The sequence below is a fragment of the Blennius ocellaris genome (assembly GCF_963422515.1).
Source record: "Blennius ocellaris genome assembly, chromosome: 16".
In the NCBI taxonomy this organism is placed as follows: domain Eukaryota; kingdom Metazoa; phylum Chordata; class Actinopteri; order Blenniiformes; family Blenniidae; genus Blennius; species Blennius ocellaris.
Genome location: NC_137665.1, coordinates 14451864 through 14474753, shown reverse-complemented (window position 1 = coordinate 14474753; position 22890 = coordinate 14451864). Strand labels below are relative to the sequence as shown.

Genomic DNA, 22890 nt, shown 5'->3' with positions numbered 1-22890 from the left:
CACTGGCAACTCATCACATAGCAAACATTAACTGACAGAGTCTGTGTAGTGCAAATGTATTTTCTTTGCAAATGCATGTTTGGTGCCATCTGGTGACTTCAAGCATTCGACTTGAAGGATTTAAATCGAGTTCCAGCCGTCTGATAAATGGACTAGAACAGCTGCTATAATACTACTTGGGCTGGTTGTAGAAATAATGAACACATTGCAAAACATACCTAATTGGGCAGACCCCCGGGCCTCATAATCTTATGGATAAATATAACACTGCATTGTACCATGCTGGGTTACATAATACATTGTTTTTTTTTAAGTTACATTGAAAAAAAAAGGGAGTGTCTCCTCCTCTTCCTCCTCTTTTCCACAATCCAGCAGGAGCTGTGAGAATGAGGGAGTGCTGAGTCTGGAAGTGGGTGTTGAAATGTGTGACTGATGTTGGGAGGATCCCGCAGGAATCTGTCGCGAGCCATCACCTGCAAACAAGCAACCAGTTGAGCAACGTCTGAGAGAGGGGTGCTTCGTCTTCAGCAAGACAGAACATGAAATGTTCCATAAGATGCCTCATGAATGCATTAAGGGACATTCAATCGGTCCCATTAGAGCAACAGGCATATATTTGAAATGAATGAAAAGCTGTCAATCGAATTGAATATAACAGCGAGCTGTAATTAATTGACTTAAACTTACGTGAAGAATAAATGATCTCAAGAAGGTTTTCCTCTACAGAATGAACCGAAACGATGTTCTTGATTCTCATGAATAATGTGAATGTGCTGTTGAAACAAAGCTATGTGCAAATATCATTATATTGCGTGATCACAGGAAATACTGGACAGCCCAAGTGTTTGTCGCTGACATATGATTCCCTGTTACTTTCCCGGTAGTTTCATCACGGTGGACACGCCCGTACTCGTGTCGGAGCAAACACTGTGGAGGTGCGATCACACAAGGTGGAGGAAGACTCTTTCCACCTCTCTGCACGACGTGAGAAAGAGAGCTCGACGCCGCTGCCTTGTACAACGCAGGAGATTAACTCTAAAAGGTGAATATGATTGAGATCTGTACATTTTCGTTATTTTGGAGTTTCCGTTATGTATTGCGACACAACACCTGCATCATGCTCACTTGTTGGAAGACACTTTGTACTTATTTTTCTGTGGCGTTACTCTTGCAGCAAAGATGCCTGGAACAGCAGAGGCTATGTCAGCCAAACTCACCACCAACAGAAACTGCACCATAGAAATATCCAATATCACCACTGGATACTGCCTCATCAACCCCAAGTAAGTCTGTAGTGTGTTTACTGGTGTAAAAGTAGCAAAATCTAGTGAATAAAGACAAGCATCAGGGTCAGACTTCACTTTGACCTTGAAACTGAGTTTATTGAACTGCCTGTTCCAAGGTCCTGTTGCCTAAAAAGTGAAATTTTTGTCTGTCTAACTTATGCAAAAGCACAGATTTCTAAGAAGAAAGTAAATGTTAATTCCGTGTAGTTACACTGCACTTAATCAGTAGGAGAGAGGACATCGCAAGTGACAAATGGCTTAACGTTAATAAGGAATTTGTGTTATAATTCTCCCCGCCGACTGTATTTCTCAACAATGAATTATGGGAGTTATCACTCAGAGAAAAAAAAATGTTGAGACGAATTAAAAAAAAAAAAAACACACACAATGAAATATTGTCATATCATCTATTGGAATTCGTGCCGCACTTGTGCATTTATCTAGGCGTGGCAGGACAAGCCATATTTTGGATGGGTGGTTTTCATGTGTGACATTACTTTGCTGAGAACATCCACCTATCCATCATGCAGTGACACACTCTGCCTCATTGCACATCGCATGCAGGTACACTCACTGTTGCTTAGAAGTCCACAGTAGTACTCCCAGTCACACTCCATCCATCAGCATAAAATGTTTCACCGTGGAAAGCCCAACACTCAAAAAGTACGACAACCTCCACAAAAACTTGCTAAAGTGTGTGTGTGTTGTTTTTTTTTTTTCATTTAAAGTAAGGAAAGTGTGACATGAAAGCTGATGGATGAGCAGTGATGGCAGAGACTGATCTCCTGCTCTCTTCTTTAAGGGTCTACATGGAAAGCGGCTTCTCACACCACCCGCCCTCGCCCACGATTCCCATCAACGTGACAGAAGTGTGCTCCTTCACCAAGGATGACAACACTGCGACGGGCGCCGTGGGCCTCTTGACCTACGACCTGTTCCACATGCAGAGCCGGGTCTGCTCCGAGCGCATGGCCATCATGTTCTCTGTGCCCTTTGACCACAACATATACAAGAACAAGCTGGCCATGGGTGTGATGGAGCAATCCCATGCCTGTGACAAAAAGCTATATGGCCAGATGTACGACGGGAAAGAACTCAGCAAAATCACCCGCTCCAAGCAGAGCGGCAACGGGCTGGAGTACAAGGCCACGTACGTGGACCTCAGGGCCACGATGTCTTCTGTGGGCAAAGCCATCGTTAAACTGGAGCTGTATGATAAAATGGGTCGTTAGTTGTTGTTCTGCTGTCTTCCGCTTTGTTGTTTTTTTCCCCCCAGAATAAATAAACCTTATTTCATTTGACAACTGTTGTCGTCGTCGTGAAAAACAAAACATTCAAGGGGTGGAAGACTGATTTTGCTGTCATCTGTATTTTGTGCCTGCTGAAAGATATCAATATCTGACAGCCAGTTCATTGATTCCCCATTAGCTTAGTTTTTTGGCTTATATACATTGTACGCCGCCTTTTCTGTGATTACAATAATAAAACATTCAGACTCAGACCCTGTGTGTGTGTGTGTGTGTGTGTGTGTGTGTGTGTGTGTGTGTGTGTGTGTGTGTTTCTTTATGTGGATATGTTTTCATTATTACTGACAAACTGTAATCATTTTTTAATCTCTTATCCTAATCCATCCAATTCTAATGAGTGGCAACAGATGGAATATCTGCATAGATGTTTTTTTAATCGCCACGACAACAATATTGTTCTTCACTAGGGATCGGCCTCTCCATCGTCCTTGATTATGTGGTATTTGGAAAGAAGGAGGTTGGAGACAGAATTGAAGTCTGAACATGTCTGCTTTTACTCGTTCTGTTTACTCAATGCCACAGGAATGAGAGTCCCGAACCACCTCCCTTAGTCCACCAGACATCCGTGTCCTATGTGTATCATAGGAGAAAAAAGATTGAGCGCATGATCCCAGACTGCATTATGGGTTGAGATCCAATCTGTTGGAACCTGTCCAGCTCTGCCACAGAATAAGGTGTGGTCGTTTTAATCTCAGAGGGAAAAACAAGGTAATGCCTGTTCCCATAGTCCTCTCATGGAAGGCTGTGTTTAAAAACAGGGTGTGGTCAGTCTATGGAAAGGGAGGATCGTCTGGATGATGGCATATTTTCCCTTCCAGGTAGCTTCTCTCACCTGGGCTTTGGTATACCGTCAAGGTTTCTGAGCAGGTAAGTCACTAGGAGCATTGGGACAAAAGGATATTGATCAGAAAAAGTACGTAAACTGCCTCTTTGGCTCATGACTCCTCGGGGAGACACCATTTGCAGAATGTAAAAATGTGATGAGGCAGTTGTTTGATGTGTATCTTGGATCTGTTGATTAAAAAGAAGATGATCGTTTTCTCAAGTGTTTTCAGTCGAACTTCATTATTGCGCGATACTCGGGGCTGTGATTGAAGTGCTACACTCTCATTCAGCTGCTGCCACTCTGATTGTTAACAACTGCTTTCAAATCACATTTGCTCGTGCATGATTCGCACTCGGTGGCTGTTGATGTGTGTTCTTGAAGGTCAGGGTAACGTCTATTGAGTACGTTGATTTAGCAGAAGTCACATTCGATACTGTAGTCAGTCAGATTGTTGGGATTCCGGGTGCGTTAAAGAGGACTTCTGTTTCCGCAGGCTGACATTTCCCAATAAGAACCTCTCAACATGACAGAGTCAGCTGAAGCTGTAGCGGCCGACGTGGACAGCAAGAGAAGTATGACGCTGGAAATCAAGAATTACACCAAGACCTACTGCCTGGTGAACCCCAGGTACGCCCTGACTGTGTGCAGCTGAATGTTTTTCTCAGCTTTATGTGTGTGTGTGTGTGTGTGTGTGTGTGTGTGTGTGTGTGTGTGTGTGTGTGTGTGTGTGTGTGTGTGTGTGTGTGTGTGTGTGTGTGTGTGTGTGTGTGTGTGTGTGTGCGTGTGTGAAACGACATCTCGTGTTGATGTGTTTCTGTGTTTCTGTGTTCTCAGGGTGTACCTGGCGAACGGCGAGACGTACAACCCGCCCCAACCCACAGTGCGTCCTCTCAAAGTGGAGGTCTGCACGTTCATCAAGGCCAGTGGGCTCACCGGCTGCATCGGCGTCCTGACCTACGACCTTTTCGAGAGGTCACAGAACGACTACATCGAGACAGTGCTCATCATGTTCTCCGTCCCCTGGGACTACAACCTCTACAAGAACTGGTTTGCAGTGGGCATAAAGCCGAAAGGTGTCAATTGCGACGAGGGGCTGTACAAACAACTGTACTACGAGAAGAAACAAAAGGAAAATCAGTTTGTCAGGGAAGAGGCGACAGGGACAGGAATCAATTATTCTGGGAAGTATCTAGATATCAGGGCCAGCATGTGTCCTCTTGGTAAAGCCATCATGAACGTGGAGGTGTGGGACAACATGTTCACACCAGCAGGCCAGCAGACGTACTAGATCCTCCCGGTAGCCAGTATTTGTTTCCCTTCGCCTCAGAGCGAAACATTTCAAATACAGTCAGCATGCCTGATTTAACCAGTTGTATTGTTGCTGACAGGTGTCTGTATACCTGGGTATTACCCTCAAGCAAATCTGCTTAAGATCAGAGTTTAGTTTGCGTATAAATCCAGGCAGCAAATATCCCCCTTTTATAGCCTAAAGCCCCTCTCTGTTTCAGAAGCGTGTGCTTTTTTTTTTTTTTGTAAATGGCCTCTTTAGAAATGGAAATCAAAGGATGACTCACAGGAGGATGAGGGCACATAGCTTAATAAAATACACACAGAGCTTGTCTGTATATTTACCTTGACACTATATTCAGAGAAATAAAATAAACCTGTATTTCTTGCTGAAGCTATTTGTGTGTGACTTTTCATTGACTTTAGAAACGTGAGTGCTAAATAAAGGGTGGTGGCTGTGGTAGTGGGAGGGGGAGGGGGTTGAGACTCAAAGACTGCATTGTTAAATTATTTGTGTTTTGTCAAATCAGCCTGAAACTGTGCAATCTTTTCTGCATTGCTTGACACATATTCAGCTGTTTTCATTTAGCATTAAACCCATTTTTACCTGTTGTAGGGTTTTAGAATTTATATTTATGCATTTACTTATCCTTGACATGTATGTACAATGGCAGGGGGTGGGACGGTGGGTAGGTTTCGCCATTTTTAGCCTGTAAAACACTTTGTGCTGCATTTTATTGTACTAAAAGTGCTATATAAATAAAGTTTGATTTGATTTCCTTTTATCATTTTATATCTCACCTGGGGGGGGAAGAGGTTGAGGAACAGCACAAAAAATATGAGGGTCAGCGTGAAGCCTTTTTTCCAGCAGGATTTTTGTTGTTGTTTTTTTAATGTTTGAAAAAAAAAATAGCACAATGATGATACAACAACTAATGACTCCATTAAAGCAGGAGTGTCAAACATAAGGCATGTGGGCCAAAACCGGCCTGCAAGAGACTCCAATATTGCTGCCAAACCACCAGGCAAATGGTAAAAATTCATCAAAAACATTTTTTTTTTTAAACAAGTAGACACAACACAACACTCACACACGGAGCTGTATGTTCCAATGGTATGATTTAAATTGACTATATATTGAGATTTTTTTTTAATGAAAATATAACAATTTTCGTCCCATATACCCTGCACCACAACAAATAAAAACTTAAAAGTTTAAATTTAAAGGTTATTCGTGAATTGTATTATTTGGTGTCTTTTTTTTTGTATGTGCATACATTTCCACATACCTTTCTCTCCAACTACAAGTAGGATGAACAAGCTTTGGGCAAATACATTCACATTGTTTCTCAGTAACTCACTACACTCACTAAAAGTTATATAACCTTTAATTATAGAGAAAGTACAAACTTGACATGATATCACATCATCAGAGACCTTATTTTGCTATAATTTCACAGCCAATTCCACATGGACACAGCCATTAACCTTAGGAAAATATGGGCTCCTGAGAAAGGTGGAGGCTTATCAGCTGCTAATTCCCATCTTATAGGAAGTTATCATCTGCTGCCACTTCTATTTGTAAACCTAATACTGCCTTCCTCATTGCGTTCCCGCATTAGATTTCTGTTGCAGCATTGCTGTTCGAGCCACAAAGGAGCCCGGATCAAAGGTTTTGCTCACTGTCAATGTTGCATTTCCATAAAAGCCACACATGATATTGAGGTATAAATCCAAGGTCTGTTTGGGCTCACTATACCCAAAGCAGGAATTATTCAGATGACACGTGGTCTACATAAACAGATGGTTTATAAGCGGGAACTTTAGTTTGCCACATCTTTAAAATGAAGATAAGTTCCCACACATTCCTTTCATATTCCAGCTTTCAAGCTTTCCTCTATGTCCATGGAACCAGCACATAAGTCTGCTTTCATATTCTGTATTCTATTGTTTACTGTTTGATGTGTATTAGAATGTACAGTAAACATGTGGTGTGCACCTGCACATATAGATATGGATATCACATAGATTGCATTGTGCATTGGGTGATTTGTATTCAGTGTGTGGAGAAACCTTTCAAGAGCAGTGCAGGATTAGACTTCTTAAACTGGAAACAACAGAAACCAAGGGGGAAAGTATTTTTCTGTGTGGATAAATGTAAGAAGCTCAGCCTTTGTGGAGTGAAACAGATGCTATTTACCTGCGAACAGGAGTGAGGCTACCTGCGTTCGTGTTGAAAGCTTTTGTCGAAATCCTTCCAGGGCGTAAAAAAAAAAGTGAAGAGAGGGTGGATCGGTGAAGGTGCGCCATCAAACTTCCCACGCTGGCATTTCTTTTCATCTCAACAAATATCAGCTGATTACACTGAAACAAGACTACAGCAGGAAGATCAACAGATATAAACAAGAGGAAAATGTTCCTAAAAGTCATCCTGTAAAAAGGAAGCACCTCAAAGGCAGGAGCACGGATATCTTACACACCTTAACTAGTTTTTTTTTGTTTGTCTATTAAAAATCAAACAAGGTTTTTTTCGTTGGCGTTAGTATAGAAGTATTTCTCTGTTCATAAAACAAATCTACACTGCCTTGGTAGTTTCATCTGTATCTTGTTTAAAAGGGAATAGATTTAAAAAAAAAAAAAAAACCTGAATAACAAAGAAAACAGGAGTTATCTCAGCATCTCTTCCATTTCCATTCTCCCTGCCATCTGTCTTCATTTGAGTCTCCAAATGCTCCTGAAAAAAAATCACTTTGATGATACATTTCAATCTTAAAGGTCTATTAAGGTCATGAAATGCACCAGTTTTAACTTTTCAGCTTTCATGTTGTGTTTAAATATGGACATTTACTTTAAAGTCAGTCCTTCAGCCCATGAGAGCTGTTTGGAGTCAAACTGGGAGTGTCCAAACAGAAGCAGTAAAGACGTTTAGTTGACTGGAGCACTCCCGAATCTCTGAATGTAAACAATGGCGGTTACAAACAGCTTTCAAGCCACATATTCTCTTTCAGAGAGAACAAAGTAAACTCAGAAGCCACAAGTTTGAGTCTTCGGCTGCAGAATATGCTCTCACAGACTGCCATCTAGAGGCCAAATCTGATGTTTCGCTGTACAAAACTACATGCAGTCAATCTGGTGAGATTTCAAAATAATAGACTCTATTCTGTGGGGTGAACGATTAGATTTAAGATATATGATGTTTTAAACTCATTTCGAACATTAAAAAAAACATTAACACATTGAAATACACTGTTAATATTGTAAATGTGTCTATTGTTTTTCAGGTATTTTATGTTGTAATGTGTCTATTGACAATTCTTATTAATGTCTACACCTTCTTTTTCTTCTACATTATGACAATTATCATTCTTTAATCTTCTTATTTTAATATCTTCTGTGCAGTTTTGTAATAGCTGAATTTCTGGTATTCTGGTTTCAGGCTCCTTGACTTCCTCTCCTCGTGTCTCCTGATGTGTTTCACCTGTGTGTGATTGTCTTCACCTGCTGTTTGTGCCTTATACTGGGTGTCTTCTGTGTGTTCTGGTTGTCAGTTTGTTCCTGTATCTCAGCGTTTCTGTGATCGCTGCTCTAGCTAGATTGAATTAAACGCTGTATCTTCTATTTACCTCTGCTGATCTCCAGGTCTTTGGGGTTTTTTTTTTTATTTTATTCCAGTTTGGATTTTTGATCTACTTGATCCTAATTGAGCTTCAGCCAAATTAGTGACAGTCGCTCACAGACGCATGCATAAACACTACAACAATATTTGTAACATTCTGGGGAACAATACTACTGATTTTGTGTGACAAATGTGTTGACTTTAGAGGAGTCATATTATGCAAAATTAACTTTCTAATGGTTTTCCAGCAGTAATAATTGTCCCCCATACCAGGAATGACGCCCTACAAGTGAAGAAAGTGTGCCATCTCTCTCCCCGGCTTGTTTCAGTTTTAAAAGGTGTGTTGCTCCAACCAGCCAATCAGAAATCACAATAACAATTACAAACAATGTTTGTGGAACAACGAGACCATGTGAAGTTGTTGAAAAGCTGGATAATATGACTTCTTTAAAGATAATTTCTAGATTTTGACAAGTTATTCTGATAATAACATGAACTCGCCGACTGTATTTTTGAGTTCGTGAAGGAATGTTTTCTGTTTTTGACGATATTCAAAAAATATTCAAACAATGCTGTGGTGTGCATGCATCGTGGCAGCGTTTCCACCATCTACAAGGAGAAAGAACCTGCGCTTTTCCAGAACGTTGTGTTTTCCTCCATGTACATGACGACGCATTGGGAGAGTTTTTGAAAAGTTCCACATTGGGAGCCGCTTTGAAAAAGCTGCGTTTTTGCTCCGAGCAATGTTGTTGTGTAAACAGGCATACAAAACATGACGAACGTTCGGTTGTCACTTGAAAACATGATGTAAACGGGGCCTTAGTGGAACAGTTACGTACATAATGTTTATATGTTTATATACATTTATAAAACATTTTTGTAAACAGGGCCTTAGTCAGTGGGGGATGAGGTCGCTGATCGAATTGAATTGAAATGAACTGAAATGGAATTGAATGTTTGTAACTCTAATGAGGTCAGCTGAGATGTGGACATCAAGAATTTTGAAGTTCTCCACCCTCTGCGTCCTGGCCAAGTGTTCAGTGTGCCTCGATTCCTTGATCTCTGTCTTGTATCGTGTCGAGTGAAGAGGCAGGAGAAGAGCTGGATGAATACACTCCCCTTTGTATTCACTGTATTCAGAAAGAGCGTGGATGATGTTTGATGTCCCATTCTGGCCGTCGTACGAGAGATAATCAGGCCATTTTCATAGAAAGAGAGTGCTTGTTAATCAGTCTGCAAACTAACAATGCAAACGCCTCCACAATGCCGTTCCATAAAGTGACTATAATCACTGTTTATATGCTAACAAACGATCAACACTTGCATGAGAAAAGAGACTCTCAGAGGAATGACCTCACAGAAAAATAATGAACCATCTGCTGTCTCTCCCATGTGGAGCTTTCCACTGACTCTTCATTCACGATTTGGGTTTTCCAGCCTGCCTCATTTGTCATTTTCCATATATTCAGCACTGCTCACCTGTGGACACTTGTATCTCTATCTGTCATTTGTGGTAAGCTGAAACACACTTCGCCCGCCTCCTCACTAAAGTTTTTCAGCTGGCAGGGGGACGCGGCTGCTCGTGCTCTGTGTATCTTTGGAGTTCATTCTGACTGATTGAGCAGCAGTGCTGATGTCAGACCTACTTGAATATACAATTATCTGCTGCCAGCTTGATGTCAGCCAGCTGAAGGGTCAGCTCTGACACAGCAGTGCCAGCTGCCTGGCTGTCATACAGCAAAGTAATTACTCATGTCATACTGAATGACTCGCTTTGACGGGTGCAAGTTTTTAATTTTCCTCAAATCTGGCAAAACTCTATTGTGCCTGTTGTGTGCTGTGTCCCAGTGAACCAACTCTTCAAGCATGTGATGCAAACTGATTTTTGTGCATAATAAAATCCACAAATCAATAAGTTGCAAATGAATTGACAATAATTTTGGCAAGGACTACTCCAAGAACTCTGCTATATTTCAGCCAGCTGTGGGAGTTCATCTGCTGTCACTAATACTTCTGAACGCCCAATATGGAGCAGTGAAGCTGACAATGTTGGCCACCTCGGACGCCAAAGTCCGGCAGCCACACTGCTCAGCTGTGCCAGGCAGCAGTCGATACAAAGATGTCCTTACCTGCAGTCCTGCCAGCCGCTGTTGCCAAATCCCTGGGACATAACAAACCTCAGATCCCGTGGTGAGGAGACCCACAGGCTCTCAAACTCAGAGCCAAAATCCTCCACCTGCAACCAGGGATTCAGCCACTTGGTCGCTCCTGCGAGGTGGAGATGGAGGTGAGGCTCGCGGCCCCCTGATGGTATTGCAGGTCTGAAGTGAGAGGTCATTTACAATAAGTACCATAAAACGTTTGCGGTATTTAATTGTGTATTACATAGTATAACAAAAGTAAAACATTAAAGCTCTTAATAGAGGGAGACTGTGCACATCACTTCTTGTACGTGTACCAGATAAGTCTTAGGCACATGCAAATTAGATATTGTGGACATTTACATCCTTTCGAAATTCCCATCAACAGACCTGCTGTGATAGACAGTACAGCAAAAATAATTTGTTGAAAAATGTGTTGGTCAATTCCTGTTGACATTATTGCAATTAGTCCATGTTCATATCTATTTATTTTGTTTCCATAAAAAAAGTTTCGGTAACATTTGTCTTGCATCTCAATCAAGTTTGAGATTTTATAGTTGGGTGTGAATCCTACCAAAATAACACATTCAATTTCGATTTCAGTTACAGTCTTTCATTTTGTGTCAATAACAGCTTTTGTGCAATTTAACAATAACTTGCTGAATCAGTCTCAAGACTAAAACGTTTATCTTTTCCAATACTACCTCTTTTTAAAGGTTTGAACAGGCATTCCCACCTGTATTTCCCTTTTTGTCCCTTTCTTTTTTTACAATCAGCCTTTACTCATATTTTTCATAGCAAAACACGGTGTCTCTGGGGGACTGGTGACACATTCTCTGATCCATTTCAGAGCGTAATCCCAGCCCCAAAGCTTCAAGACAGCCTGCTTCAGTGTCAGCTCAGATTCTTGAGACTGGGGCCCATGGGACTGTATTTATATCAGCTGATTTATGTAAGTTAAATCATCTCAGTGTGTTATGTAACTGCGCTGTGGGATAGCTGGAAGACCAGAAAATGACGCTTTGGCCCCGGTATTGTGCTTTGAACCATTCCTGGTGATGGCACGCTTCACAGTGCGACCAAAATATGCCCAGATATACAGTATCTGAGTAGCCTACTTTACATTGTCAGCTACAGTATCTGACATGTTTGTGCTGTGAGAGACAAAATGAATACAACCGGAGGAGGTTAGTTCCATACATTAATTTGGTTGGTTTTACTCCCTGGAGGACGAGCTGGAGGTGCAACAAAGTTGCTCAGACATATTTTCATTGGAGTCACACGACACGTGGATCACATTTGAACAACCTAGATTATTTCTGAAAGTACAATCTCAATGCAAAGATACCATGCAGGGATCATTGTAATTCAGAAAGAAAATATTATTTTATTAAAAAAAAAGAAAAAAAAAGAAAATTATAAGCCTGCCTTTTATGGTAAATTGAATCTCCCCACTATTACTGTCATTTGCACAGTAAAGAGGTCTACAAAATAATTGTAAAACTGCCAATAAATACAACCGAATGTTAAAAAAAAAAAAGATTAAAAGGCACTTTACAGAATAGACACTTTTTAAAATATGTATGATACAGAAACAATACCTAATTTTGTTTCAAATATTTCTAAAACTGTACTATGTAAACCTTTATGATAAAACTGAGTCAACACTCTTCAAAAGTGTAAAGTAATTATAAAGCTACTGTCAACATCAAACTGTCTGAGGTGTGGTATTAGGATATGGAAATGTGGAGTTATCTACTGAATAAATTCAGAAATTTTGAACATTTTTCCAGGATGTGAAATCAGAACATTGGATAAAAACTATGATAGCAGGTATTTAGAACTTCAGAGAAGGAAGGTTCAGCTCACTTAATGTTATCAGTGGATAATAAAACAAGTAACTAAAATGAGTAACTGTATCTCATCAATCCTTTTGCTGTGTGATGCATCCATTTATCTTTTGAACAATACGTCTACAAAACTGTAACTATCCTTTGTCTCCACTGTCATGCAGGGGATTGCCAGTAACTGTTGCTTCACTGTGACACAAAAATATGTTCTCTGATTGCAGAGACACCCAGTGTAACTCTGCACGTCATTCGGGCATAAATCGAGGTCTCCGTTGCAACATAAGGCCTTATCCACAGAGAGTTTAGGGACGGCTGCCAGGGCCATCCCTTCTTATATGAAGAACATGACGTCTGCAGGAGGAGCTTAGGGTTGTCAGCCAATTTTCACGATCAAATGATGTACAATTATACGTGCAACAGCACGTCTTGCACAGGTTGAGACTCCAGGTTGTACAGAAAAAGTCAAAACAGATAAATCTGTGACTGAATGATGCATTCATGCAACTAGAAATCGGGATAAATACCAACCCTATTTTGGGTCCCATTGGTGTGTGAATGTGAGCGTGAATGGGTGAGTGAGCTGATATGTAAAGCGCTTTGGGACTGCACTCAGTGTGGTTAGAAGGCGCTATATAAATCCAGACCATTTACCATTTACCATTATTTTGCTTTTAAATAGTCTCCAAGGAGGTTAAAATAAAGCCAAGCAACATGGCCGTCATCATCAGTGGCGTCAGAGTTCAAGGAGATAAACAAGCTGGTCACCACATAAATCAACCAAGAGGTGGATGAAAAAGAGCTCAGGAGGTAACAACAACTTTGTTTTCTGCTGTTAAAAGCGTTGACAATCAGTCTAACTGTTTCCATGAAACTTTCTAGTTACAAACAGCAGGTCTGTTCCACTGACGTGGTGAAAGGGAGTGTCGGGATTATTGCCTGCGAGAACAAGGAAAAGTTATCTGGGGAAAAAAAACAAAAAACTGACCAGTGTGTTGGGATAAAGCTGTGTAACAGTATAATTTGGAGCCACTAGAGGGCAAAGTTTCCTGATAAAAGACATTTAAAATCTAATGTGCTTCATATTGCTTGTGTTTACTGACAACATATGTGAAACTAATCGTATAATCTGAGTTAGAAATGCAAGATTAATATTGTTTGCACAGCCACGGTTTGCATCATGGGCTTGAAATGGTGTCTGGCCTGCTTTAACAAGAAGGAGTAACTCAAAATGGGATGAGATCAGAAATGGGGGGGGGGGGGGGGGGGATGCAGATGACCCTAAATCTACAGAGGAAGAAGGTCACCGAACACACTTTCCTACCCAGCAAACACGCACACATACTCACACAAGTGCGGGCCCACCCTGCAGTGTTGTGTGTGCCAGATGAGGGTGTGATACATGACTGCTGTCACTGCTTCCTTCTCTACCTCAGTACTTGTGCAGCATAGCAACTGCACAGCAATATACTGCACAGCGAAGATACAGTGAAACACTACCTGAGGCAGGAAGCATTGCCATCTGCATTGCACTCCAGGGACAGGAGTGTTTAATCAAGTACTGACAAAGGTGAAAGGGTACGTGCACTGGGGGGATGTCGCAACTCTGTTAATATATCTTTGTGGACGTGAGCTGGACTCCACACAAAGCGTTCTTTATCATAATTCTGTGATCTTTAACTCCACTCTCCAGGTAGGTACAAATAAAATGAAACATTCAACAGTTCAACAATAGATTTAATGCTTTAAAATTAAAAATTAAAAAAGGATATAAAAATGTATACAGTACATGGTGTGAGAGCAGACAGGATGAGCTCTCTCAGACCGCACAGTAAGTCCACTTCATCCTGACAATAGCAGAATATAACAAGTATATAAATACAAGTCTGAAAGCACCGCCAGTGGCTTTGTTGTCATTTAAAACTGAACAGTACACAATCAAATCATCATGATTCAAGCAAAGATAGCACTTTTATCTTTTTGTCTTTGCTCAGTGTTTATCTCTACGCTACACGGACAATTCAAATGTCTTCTGTCTGGACGGAAATCAACTTTCCTCCAATCACATTATGATCAAGAGGATTGCCATTGTTTGCATGAAGAGGAGGTACTGAAAGACGTTTTCACTGCTCAAAAATAGAAAGGGATTTTTTTTTTTTTTTTTTTGGCACACCCACTCATTGTGTCCCATCTGTGACCCTCTGACCCCAAACCTTCCATACGTCATGACTCATATAAGCAGATCCATGCATTAGACCTTTTTCCTGTCCTGTCTACATGCGCACACACACACCCACACACCCACACACACACACACACACACAACCCCTGTCATGGCTCAAATGTGGACACCTTTATCCAATTCCGACGTGAAAACACACGTCAGCTCACACACTTCGTCCCCACACTCTGATTTGAAGCGCAATGCAGAGTCGAGTCTGACCGCAAGAAAACAAGGATGAATAAAGTGAGCAGTACAGTAAATGAAAACTACCTTGTCTTTTATCAGCACAAGCCTGCATAAGAGATGCGTCAACACAAGAAGATTTTACCACCTCCTTTGCAAGCTGCACAGCTTTTGTCAACAAAACCCTGAACACTCCCGAATGAATGGAGCTCTGTTTTCTGAACATTCGGTGCAAACTGGAAGTGAGCACTACGTCAAACCATCATCACCTCTCAGGTGATCAGGTGAGTGAACACAAACCCTTTGTCACAGCCATTTTGTGTTAATAATAACATAGTACAAGGCAGATTTTACCACAGTGAGTCTCTATTAGTCTCTGAAAGTGGGCTGTCAAACAGCAATGATTGTGACTCTTGGCTCTCTGTGGTTTCGTCCAAATAGATTCAAAGTTGGGGGGAAAAAAAGGTTTTGAAGCACAGGTTGAAGAAATCCAGACCTCTCTGAGGTCACAGGTGAGATTAAAGCACAGCAGCAGTCTGTGTGTAAACAAGCGGTCCTCAGGGTGGGAGAGATGGGGGGGGATGTAGGTCGGTCTGGGTCATCAGGAGCTCCCATCCCCATTCTTGGTCTTGAGGACCACCAGGCTAACCATGATGGGGATCAGGCAGATGGGCGTGATCACCAGAGCAAAAATGATGGCTGGCGGCGGGTCGCTCAGCTCTTCTGACGGACAGTCCTTGAAAAACCTGGAGTGAATGTCCACAAAGGTCTGTTCCACCAGACGGTTGGGCCATGGAATCAAGAGACAGTCAGACATCTCCTCCGTGCAAAGGCTCAAGTTGCTATACAAACTGGAGAGAGATGCAATATTTAGTAATGATTATGTTTACAGCAATAAATGACGAGTTATGGAGATTAGCGCACGCTGCTCACCTGTTCACGTTTCTCCAAATGCACCAGTCAGTGCTGTTTAGCGATGCCATGGCACGCTCGAAGTGGTTCAGGCACATATGTTCAAATAGGCTGGAAAGGCACTCCATTGTCGGTGCAGCATAGAACTCATCACAGAGCTGACAAATCCACATACAATGGTGAGAATTATTTCCACAAGCTGCATGAAAACACCCCCCCCCCCCAAAAAAAAAAAAGCAGAAGAGACGAATTAGTAAATGGCATTCTTAAAAGTCCTATGACATTCAGTCAAATTATCACTTACCAAATGATAAGGCAGACTTTCCAGTAACATCTGAAAGAGGAAGAGAACAGAGATTTGAATAGTAAAAACTCCCAACAGTAAACATTGGCTGCTTCTTTCAATGTGCCATGCAAATCCCAGCACGTCTGAGCACAATGAGGATTTCTGTCACATGTAACTCATAAACTGTTTTCACATCAAAAGCACTGAGACACTGAGACACTGAGACACTGAGACAGTGAGACACTGAGACAGGCATTCACAGCTGTGGAAGAGAGACCACACACTCACCAGAGAGAAAGGAGAGGAATACCCCAACGAAACCAAGCGCTCCCATCATGTCAGAGAAAATGAATCAAGGTGCCTCTTCCCCAGCGGATGAGCATGTAAAATAAACCTGAATCTCCTGGACTGTGCACGGCGAGGCATAACAGGAAGCCAGACAGGATGGAAGAGACGCGGCGTAATCTTCGGTTACCAGATGTCCAAACAATGTTACCCGCGGTTACCAGATGTTCTTCGAAGATCTGTCTGATGGCCCTGCGCCTTGGCAACAGCTCTTCCCCTCTCCAGGACACGTTTCTTTAAGTTGTCCTTCCTTTTTTTTTTTTTTTTTTTTGTAAAGGGGTGGAGGCAACAGAGATTGTCCTCTCCATTCTCCCAAATAAAAGGGAGCACACCCAAGCTGGGGCTGGACTCACATCTGAAAACCCTTTACTCTTTAACTCTTGTTCTGCTTTTTAGTCTCAGTTTCTCACAGTCGAAGGCCTGGCCAGCTCACAGCATGTGATTTATTTGCCTTTTGGGCTGCCTCTGCCAAATAGGAAACATAAGTAAACATTTAGGGCTTCGCTTTTTGGGGTGGAGGTAATCATGACTCTGCAGGGTGTGCTGCACAGACAGCCACGATTTCATATTTAGGTTAATTTCATCAAACATGGAACAAGTTGCCAACTCGCTCTGTTCTCGTAAAAAGAAAAGAAAATTAAACAAAGCCTCTACTATAAGTGTGAGAACCTTTGCTTTTTTTAATATGAGAACCTCGTGAGTGTAAAATTGTTTCTTGTATGTCACCTCGTGCCATTTTGAAAAGTAGTGCAAACAGGGGAGGTCTCATTGTTTGGGCATTTAAAAAATAAAAAGAAGGATCCCGGGTTTTCTCACGACCATGCTGTTAATTTATGTCATTGAATCCACACGTTGGGCCTCTCACAACATCTGTTTGCCGAGCAGCATTTTGATTTAGTAATGACAACAGGAAATGTGTCTTTTCAGCAGAGGAGGAGCTCAGAGTTTGGGGGGAGTTGGCAGGGGAAGGGGGGGGGGGGGGGGGGGGCTGTCAGGGAAAGAAGGAAAAAAAAAAAGGGAAGGCACAGTATGAGGAACAGCGAAAGGGGCGCCGCTCCAAAGTTCCAGTTGTTTCACAACTCCGAGTTCATGCGTTGATCACGGACGCTGCATGGGGTGAATGACGAACAAATTCAGGAAGGGAAGCCAGGTGGGGTCTGCTTATAATGAGGTTCCAGTTAACCTTTAACCCCAAACCATTATGGGCCTCACGTCGACTGCCGTGCACTCCTCGGTGGTAGAAACCTCCCTGAGAGTTTATCTTGGATCCTCATGATAACACACACAAGGAGATGTCTTGGCAGCGTACACCATCTCTGAGCTGTGTTTTCTGGGTTTGTCAGTTCCAGGCCAAGCAGAAAAGGTTTAGAGACGCCATCCAAAACAATCCCCCAGTGGATACAATTATATAATCACTACTTGGAACTGTAACATACGTAAAATCGAAACAAATGAATTCTCGCTGAATGAAGAGAGTTTCATTAAATTCAAAAACAAACGGAATGATTTAAGTCTCGTAGCACGGCAGAGACACGGAGCTATCAGCTAGTGATACGTGATAGAAAAGAGATGTAAATTTACCGTCAGCCATCAGCGCTGTTGAGTGGTAACCTGGGGAACAAAGCTTTTAGGTTAGTCAAAATACAGTCTTTCATCTCATAGATGGATATCGATACAGATAAATATGATATTTAAAAAGCACGTACCTATTGTCGTGGCAGGTTGGACTGTTACCTTTTCATTGACGAGGCCAACCGCTGAGGAGAATCCTAGGAATTAAAGAAGAATAGAACAGAAAATTGTGAATAAGTAGCAAAATTAGCAGTAAATCAGCGATTGAAGTGATTTTGTGAGAAATCGTTGCCGTTGTGAGTGTGGAGGTAAGGGAAATAACTGTAAGCTATAGGGAGTGAACAGTGCATCCTCCCTTTGTCTCCCACTGCTGTGAGGAAGTCTTAATATATTTAGCCACAGGACATTTAAACATATCGACACTCATTCCCTGTTACACATGATTAAAACATGTTTGTTTGTTTTTTTAAACACAAAGCTACCAAACAATAACAACTGTATGGATTCTAAATACATCAAAATATTCCATTTGCAATCATAATATTGTTGCAAGGCGATACACAATCCTCCTTTTAATTAAATGTTTGATCAAAATCACTCTACGGCCCTTAAATCAACCTGTTGAAGTGTAAAACTCAATCATGAGACCGGGCTAAGCTCCTTTTCTAAAAGCTTCTCAATTAGTGAGACTTCCAAAGAATTCCTCCTGAGAGGTGAGCAAGAGGGCATGCGGAGCAGTTATATCAGAGGAGCACAAGGAAGGGACAGTGTAAATCCCCCTTACTTACCCCAGATGAGAAGAGTCACAAAACACCCAGAGAGCAAGAGTGAGAACCTCGTGACTGTCATTGTGTCTAACAATGCTCTGCTCGTCTTCCCCGGTGGGTGAGGATTACATATCTCAACCTTTTTGCAGGAAGGCTCTATAAAACAACAGGAAGCCCTCATTTCCTAGTATGGGCGGCTTCACCAAACGGGGCAAAGAGCCTCTGATAATGTTAGGACCACTGTGGCCCATTGGTGGAACGACACCATCTCTCTCTCTCTCTCTCTCTCTCTCTCTCTCTCTCTCTCTCTCTCTCTCTCTCTCTCTCTCTCTCTCTCTCTCTCCCCTATCCCACTCTTTGTTTTCAAACAGAAGTGGAGAAGTTGGAGGAGCCCCACCTCTTTTGTTTTTTTCATTTCTCCCATCTCCCTCCACCTTTGCTTCAGGATTTGATCAATACAGACAATAATTTGATTGTAGAAATAAGCCCATTGAGCAGTAGTTGTATAAACTTGAATCTTGAGAGATTTCATGGTTTTTGTACACTTTTATTGGATTGGAAACTTGGAACAGAAAAGCCAATACAATTGAGTTGTTTTTAAATATTTCAAGATCCTGGCAGATCTCTAGTCAGGAAGCAATGTGCCGTCAAATGGTAGATCTACTCCCTGTTTAGTCAATGTATCCCCTTTTTTATACATCACAGAGGCATACATGCATTTCCTTCTTGCAGTAGTTAAAGCTACCTCACCTGCAAGCAGACAGGATAGCACAACGCTATACAATATTTTTGATTTTAGCAAAGCTGTGTACTCATACATGAGGAGTCCTAATAAGATAAAATTACAATTTGCAGTACTGTGTTGTAAATATTGGTTAATCTCAGACGTCTTTGGGAATTTTTACAGATTCTGTTGTTGATAGCTATTGGGATCAATGAAAAGTGAAAATAAAGAATAGTTGGTTTTTTTATATATATATATATATATATATATATAGATAAAGACCTACAACAGTAATAGTTTTGATAGAAGCATGCTTCCTTCATCTCTCTGATGTAGTTACAGATAGCCCAGTGTTTGTAAAACTGGTGGAGTCCCTGGAAACTACGTTTTTCAGATTACAGGCTGTTCATATATCCGTAGATTGGAAAATAAAGGAGTTACACCATCTGCACTTATGACGAGCTTCCTCCCTCTCCCTCCACCTCTACCACTGACGTCACTTTGAGCTTCTGTGGCGAGGCGAGGTGGCAGGGACGTCCAGCTCAGTGAAACTGAGGCACTCGTCCACGTCACTGATGGATGAGTTCTCTCTTTCTCAGCTGCTGGGCCTGGAAAGGGGCCAGGCGGCTCCGGCCAAAATTACTTCCACATTTCGCTTGAGTTATACTCTTCTCCATGTTACAGACCGACTTTCACAAATCAAAGAAGAGAGAAGCTTGAATATCAAACTTGCATGTAAACTAAACTAAACAAGCAACAAAGAGTGTGACGCATATTTTATATATTGCTGGAGACACAAATACTGAACAAATATTAACTTGGCCCTTGTGTCTCCATTGAATGAGCCATCCTCTATATTACTACTAGCAATCACTTTTCTGAATGATTTAAGTGTATGAGCTGATTTCCTCATGTTTTGATCTTCAAGCCTTCGCCACAGATCAAAAAACGAGCAGCCTGCCTGAAGAATCGAGTCCCAATGCGAAGTGCCACGATCAAAAAAAAAAAAAAAAAACACAGTTTACATGATATGGAATCAAAAACTTCCTGCTGATAGTAGCCTCGCTCCCCGAGCTCATCTTCCTGCGCATGTGTGCTTTTGTTTGACAGTGCACTATCAACATGGCACAGGCCACTTCAAATACCAACTGTAGACGTGCCAAACATGCCGTATTATCTTAGAGACGTTTGCTCACTGAATGCATAATTAACAACCTGGAATGCATGGCATAAACACCACGACCAGAGAAAAGAGTGGATCGGCAGCAACACAGAAAACAGTGGGGGAGACACACTGAGCCAGTATGTGGGTATCACATGTTATCAGGTTGCTTCTTCTCTAATTAAATGCATGAGCGTCTTGTCCTGTTGCAATAAAAGTAGCTGAACAGTGCCATCTTGTGTGTGAGTTAGGGACAGATCTGTCAGCGGTAGACCTTTTAGCATATTGGGTATAACTGTACAATTAGACCTGAGCTCAGTCAGATCAGTGGGGTCACAATGAGGTCAGAGGTCACGTGTGGCCTCAGTTTTTTGATGTTGCGTTTGCCTGAAGTTGATTTGTACAAACAGTAATGTTCTGTGCTCCTTTTCACTAGACATGTGGTTTTCATTGAAACTACTGCAACAGTTCTTTAATTTCATGTGGTGGAACGGGATTAATGTGACTTTTTATTCTTCTTTCAAATTCTCCATGGTTTGTATGCATATAAATGCCAATGTTAATGTTATAACATGTTTGAGTGGCTCCATTACTCTGATTTATGTGTGTTTCTTTCTACAATATCTAAAATACTTAAATCAGTTTTATTCAAAGATATGTTTTGAAAATTAATTATTCATATCAGAGCGTCTGTACAGGACTCCGTACAAGACCCTATGTTTGACATCAGGGATTTTTGTTGCTTTGTTTTGTTTTGTTTGTTCGTTTTCAAATACATAGCAAAAGCTTTTAATTAATGTTCTCTTTTTGCAAGAAGATGTATTCTTTTGCAGTGGGTTAAATCAAGTGACATAGCAGACCTTTGATATAAAGTGGCATCCTTGCCAAGCAGGGTCTTGAATTCTCTGCCTAAACTATGTGTTTTGAATTGAGACACCTTCAAAGAGTTCCAAATTGCGAAAATATTGTTTTTAAAAATAAAATGATTGTGCCTTTTATACGATCATTTTAAATACCCGGTGTCCATTGACAATGTGTTTTCAATCAGTGGTTGTCAACCTGGGGTCAGGACCACCTTCAGAGGTGCCAAAGGTTTGTGGTTTTTAGTTCTATTTTAGTTTTGCATATTTCTAAGAAAACCATAAGGCATTTCTAGAAACAAGAGCAGATCTGGGAAACGAGCCATTGCATTTATGTAAAGGTTTCTGCTTTAGAGAGAGAGAGAGAGAGAGAGAAAGAGAGAGAGAGAGAGAGAGAGAGAGAGAGAGAGAGAGACCAAGAGCGAGAGAGCGAGAGAGAGATGGTGTCCTCTGCCAGTATCTAGTTTCACCATATAGTTTCAATAGATTGGAGGTTGAATAAAAGGAGCCTGTTTTAGATGCAGCTCTGATGTCAAAAGATTGTTTTCAATATTATTTCTCTACAACACGGTAGTCTAAAGGAAATGGAGCCTGTGACTTGATGTTCACTTGTTTGAATCCTGTTACTTATGGGTCCATGAGTGAGGACAGGAACCCCCAACTGTGTTCAGAGAGGTGTAAAACTTGTACCCAATCAAACTTGTAGATCTGGGGTGTCAAAGGTAAAGATCGCTCGCCAAAACTGTCCTGCAAGAGCTTCCTTATTTGGCCCGCGACAACACCAAGACAAATTGTAAAATTTTGTAGGAAACCATTTACTTTTTTACAACCCTAATGATCTAAGAAGGGAGCAACTTGTTGGGACTATTGACATTCAGATTTTCCATCTGCTGTCTCATTTCTTTCCTGAGCAGATGGTGTGACTGCTTTATTTTCTATTCGGTCCAGCAAATATCGTTATTTATCTAAGATGAAGTGAAAATGCAATGTTGTGTTTTGTTTTTGTTGCTTAGTTTGTGTAGTTAGTTTGTTGATATACTTTAGTTTAATATTTGTAAGTTGACAACCAGGAGTGAAAAGGATTTTGTGCGTCATCTGGTACTATGAAGATGCTCCTGTACAGTTACTTGTTAAAAGTACTTATAGCTAAATCACTAAGATTGGGAATAACATGGAATGAGTTATGTTGTGGGAGAGAGGGGGGATTTGAGTACCAGCGTTAGAATATACACAGACAATTAATTGGAGTTGTTGACCCACAAAAGTAACTTGGACCTAAAGGACACCTTGTGTGGCAATCTCAAAAACAACCTCCCTACCGCCAATGGCACAAGACCAGATGGGTCCCTGAATAAACTGGAGAGGTCCAGTGTAAGGCGCAAGGCAGGATGACGGTACAACCTTGTCACCGAGGAGCTCCATTAGCATTTTAAAAATAAATTGCGTTGTTTTGGCCCTTCAATTGACTAAGGAAATCCAATTATTCTTATGTTATTGTCGGCGGTCGCACAAATGAAAATGGACTGTTTTAGCCTATAACTTGTT

At 41.4% G+C, this 22890-nt stretch overlaps 3 protein-coding genes across 4 annotated transcripts; 2 read left to right on the top strand and 1 right to left on the bottom strand.

Moving 5' to 3' along the window:
• Positions 1–931: 931 nt before the first annotated feature.
• On the top strand, positions 932–2748 carry LOC308140852 (uncharacterized protein). The gene is made up of 3 exons (XM_080510801.1): positions 932–1042; positions 1175–1283; positions 2089–2748. The coding sequence occupies exons 2-3, from the start codon at positions 1180–1182 to the stop codon at positions 2516–2518; spliced, it is 534 nt and encodes a 177-aa protein (XP_080366927.1). The 5' UTR covers positions 932–1042; positions 1175–1179; the 3' UTR covers positions 2519–2748.
• Positions 2749–3395: 647 nt separating this feature from the next.
• LOC308140853 (echotoxin-2-like) lies at positions 3396–5100 on the top strand. 2 transcript variants are annotated; one of them, XM_080510803.1, is made up of 3 exons: positions 3396–3460; positions 3913–4046; positions 4254–5100. In XM_080510803.1, exons 2-3 carry the CDS (start codon positions 3943–3945, stop codon positions 4705–4707), a joined length of 558 nt encoding a protein of 185 aa, XP_080366929.1. In that variant the 5' UTR covers positions 3396–3460; positions 3913–3942; the 3' UTR covers positions 4708–5100. The 2 variants fall into 2 exon arrangements, with proteins under 2 accessions (XP_080366929.1, XP_080366928.1); XM_080510802.1 differs by having other exon boundaries at positions 3446–3506.
• Positions 5101–14026: 8926 nt separating this feature from the next.
• Positions 14027–18695, bottom strand: ramp2 (receptor (G protein-coupled) activity modifying protein 2). The gene is made up of 6 exons (XM_080512041.1): positions 18621–18695; positions 17967–18029; positions 17842–17871; positions 15934–15963; positions 15651–15828; positions 14027–15568 (listed from the first exon to the last, which is right to left on the bottom strand). The coding sequence occupies exons 1-6, from the start codon at positions 18679–18681 to the stop codon at positions 15319–15321; spliced, it is 612 nt and encodes a 203-aa protein (XP_080368167.1). The 5' UTR covers positions 18682–18695; the 3' UTR covers positions 14027–15318.
• Between the last annotated feature and the right edge of the window lie 4195 nt (positions 18696–22890).

Coding starts and splice junctions, on each gene's coding strand:
- LOC308140853 (XM_080510803.1), top strand. CDS start 3,943: ATGACAGAGTCAGCTGAAGCTGTAGCGGCCGACGTGGACAGCAAGAGA. Junction 4,047..4,253: donor TACTGCCTGGTGAACCCCAG/GTACGCCCTGAC, acceptor CTGTGTTCTCAG/GGTGTACCTGGCGAACGGCG.
- LOC308140852 (XM_080510801.1), top strand. CDS start 1,180: ATGCCTGGAACAGCAGAGGCTATGTCAGCCAAACTCACCACCAACAGA. Junction 1,284..2,088: donor TACTGCCTCATCAACCCCAA/GTAAGTCTGTAG, acceptor CTCTTCTTTAAG/GGTCTACATGGAAAGCGGCT.
- ramp2 (XM_080512041.1), bottom strand. CDS start 18,681: ATGACAGTCACGAGGTTCTCACTCTTGCTCTCTGGGTGTTTTGTGACT. Junction 18,030..18,620: donor TGTGACTCTTCTCATCTGGG/GTAAGTAAGGGG, acceptor TTTAATTCCTAG/GATTCTCCTCAGCGGTTGGC. Junction 15,829..15,933: donor AAAGTCTGCCTTATCATTTG/GTAAGTGATAAT, acceptor GTTTTCATGCAG/CTTGTGGAAATAATTCTCAC.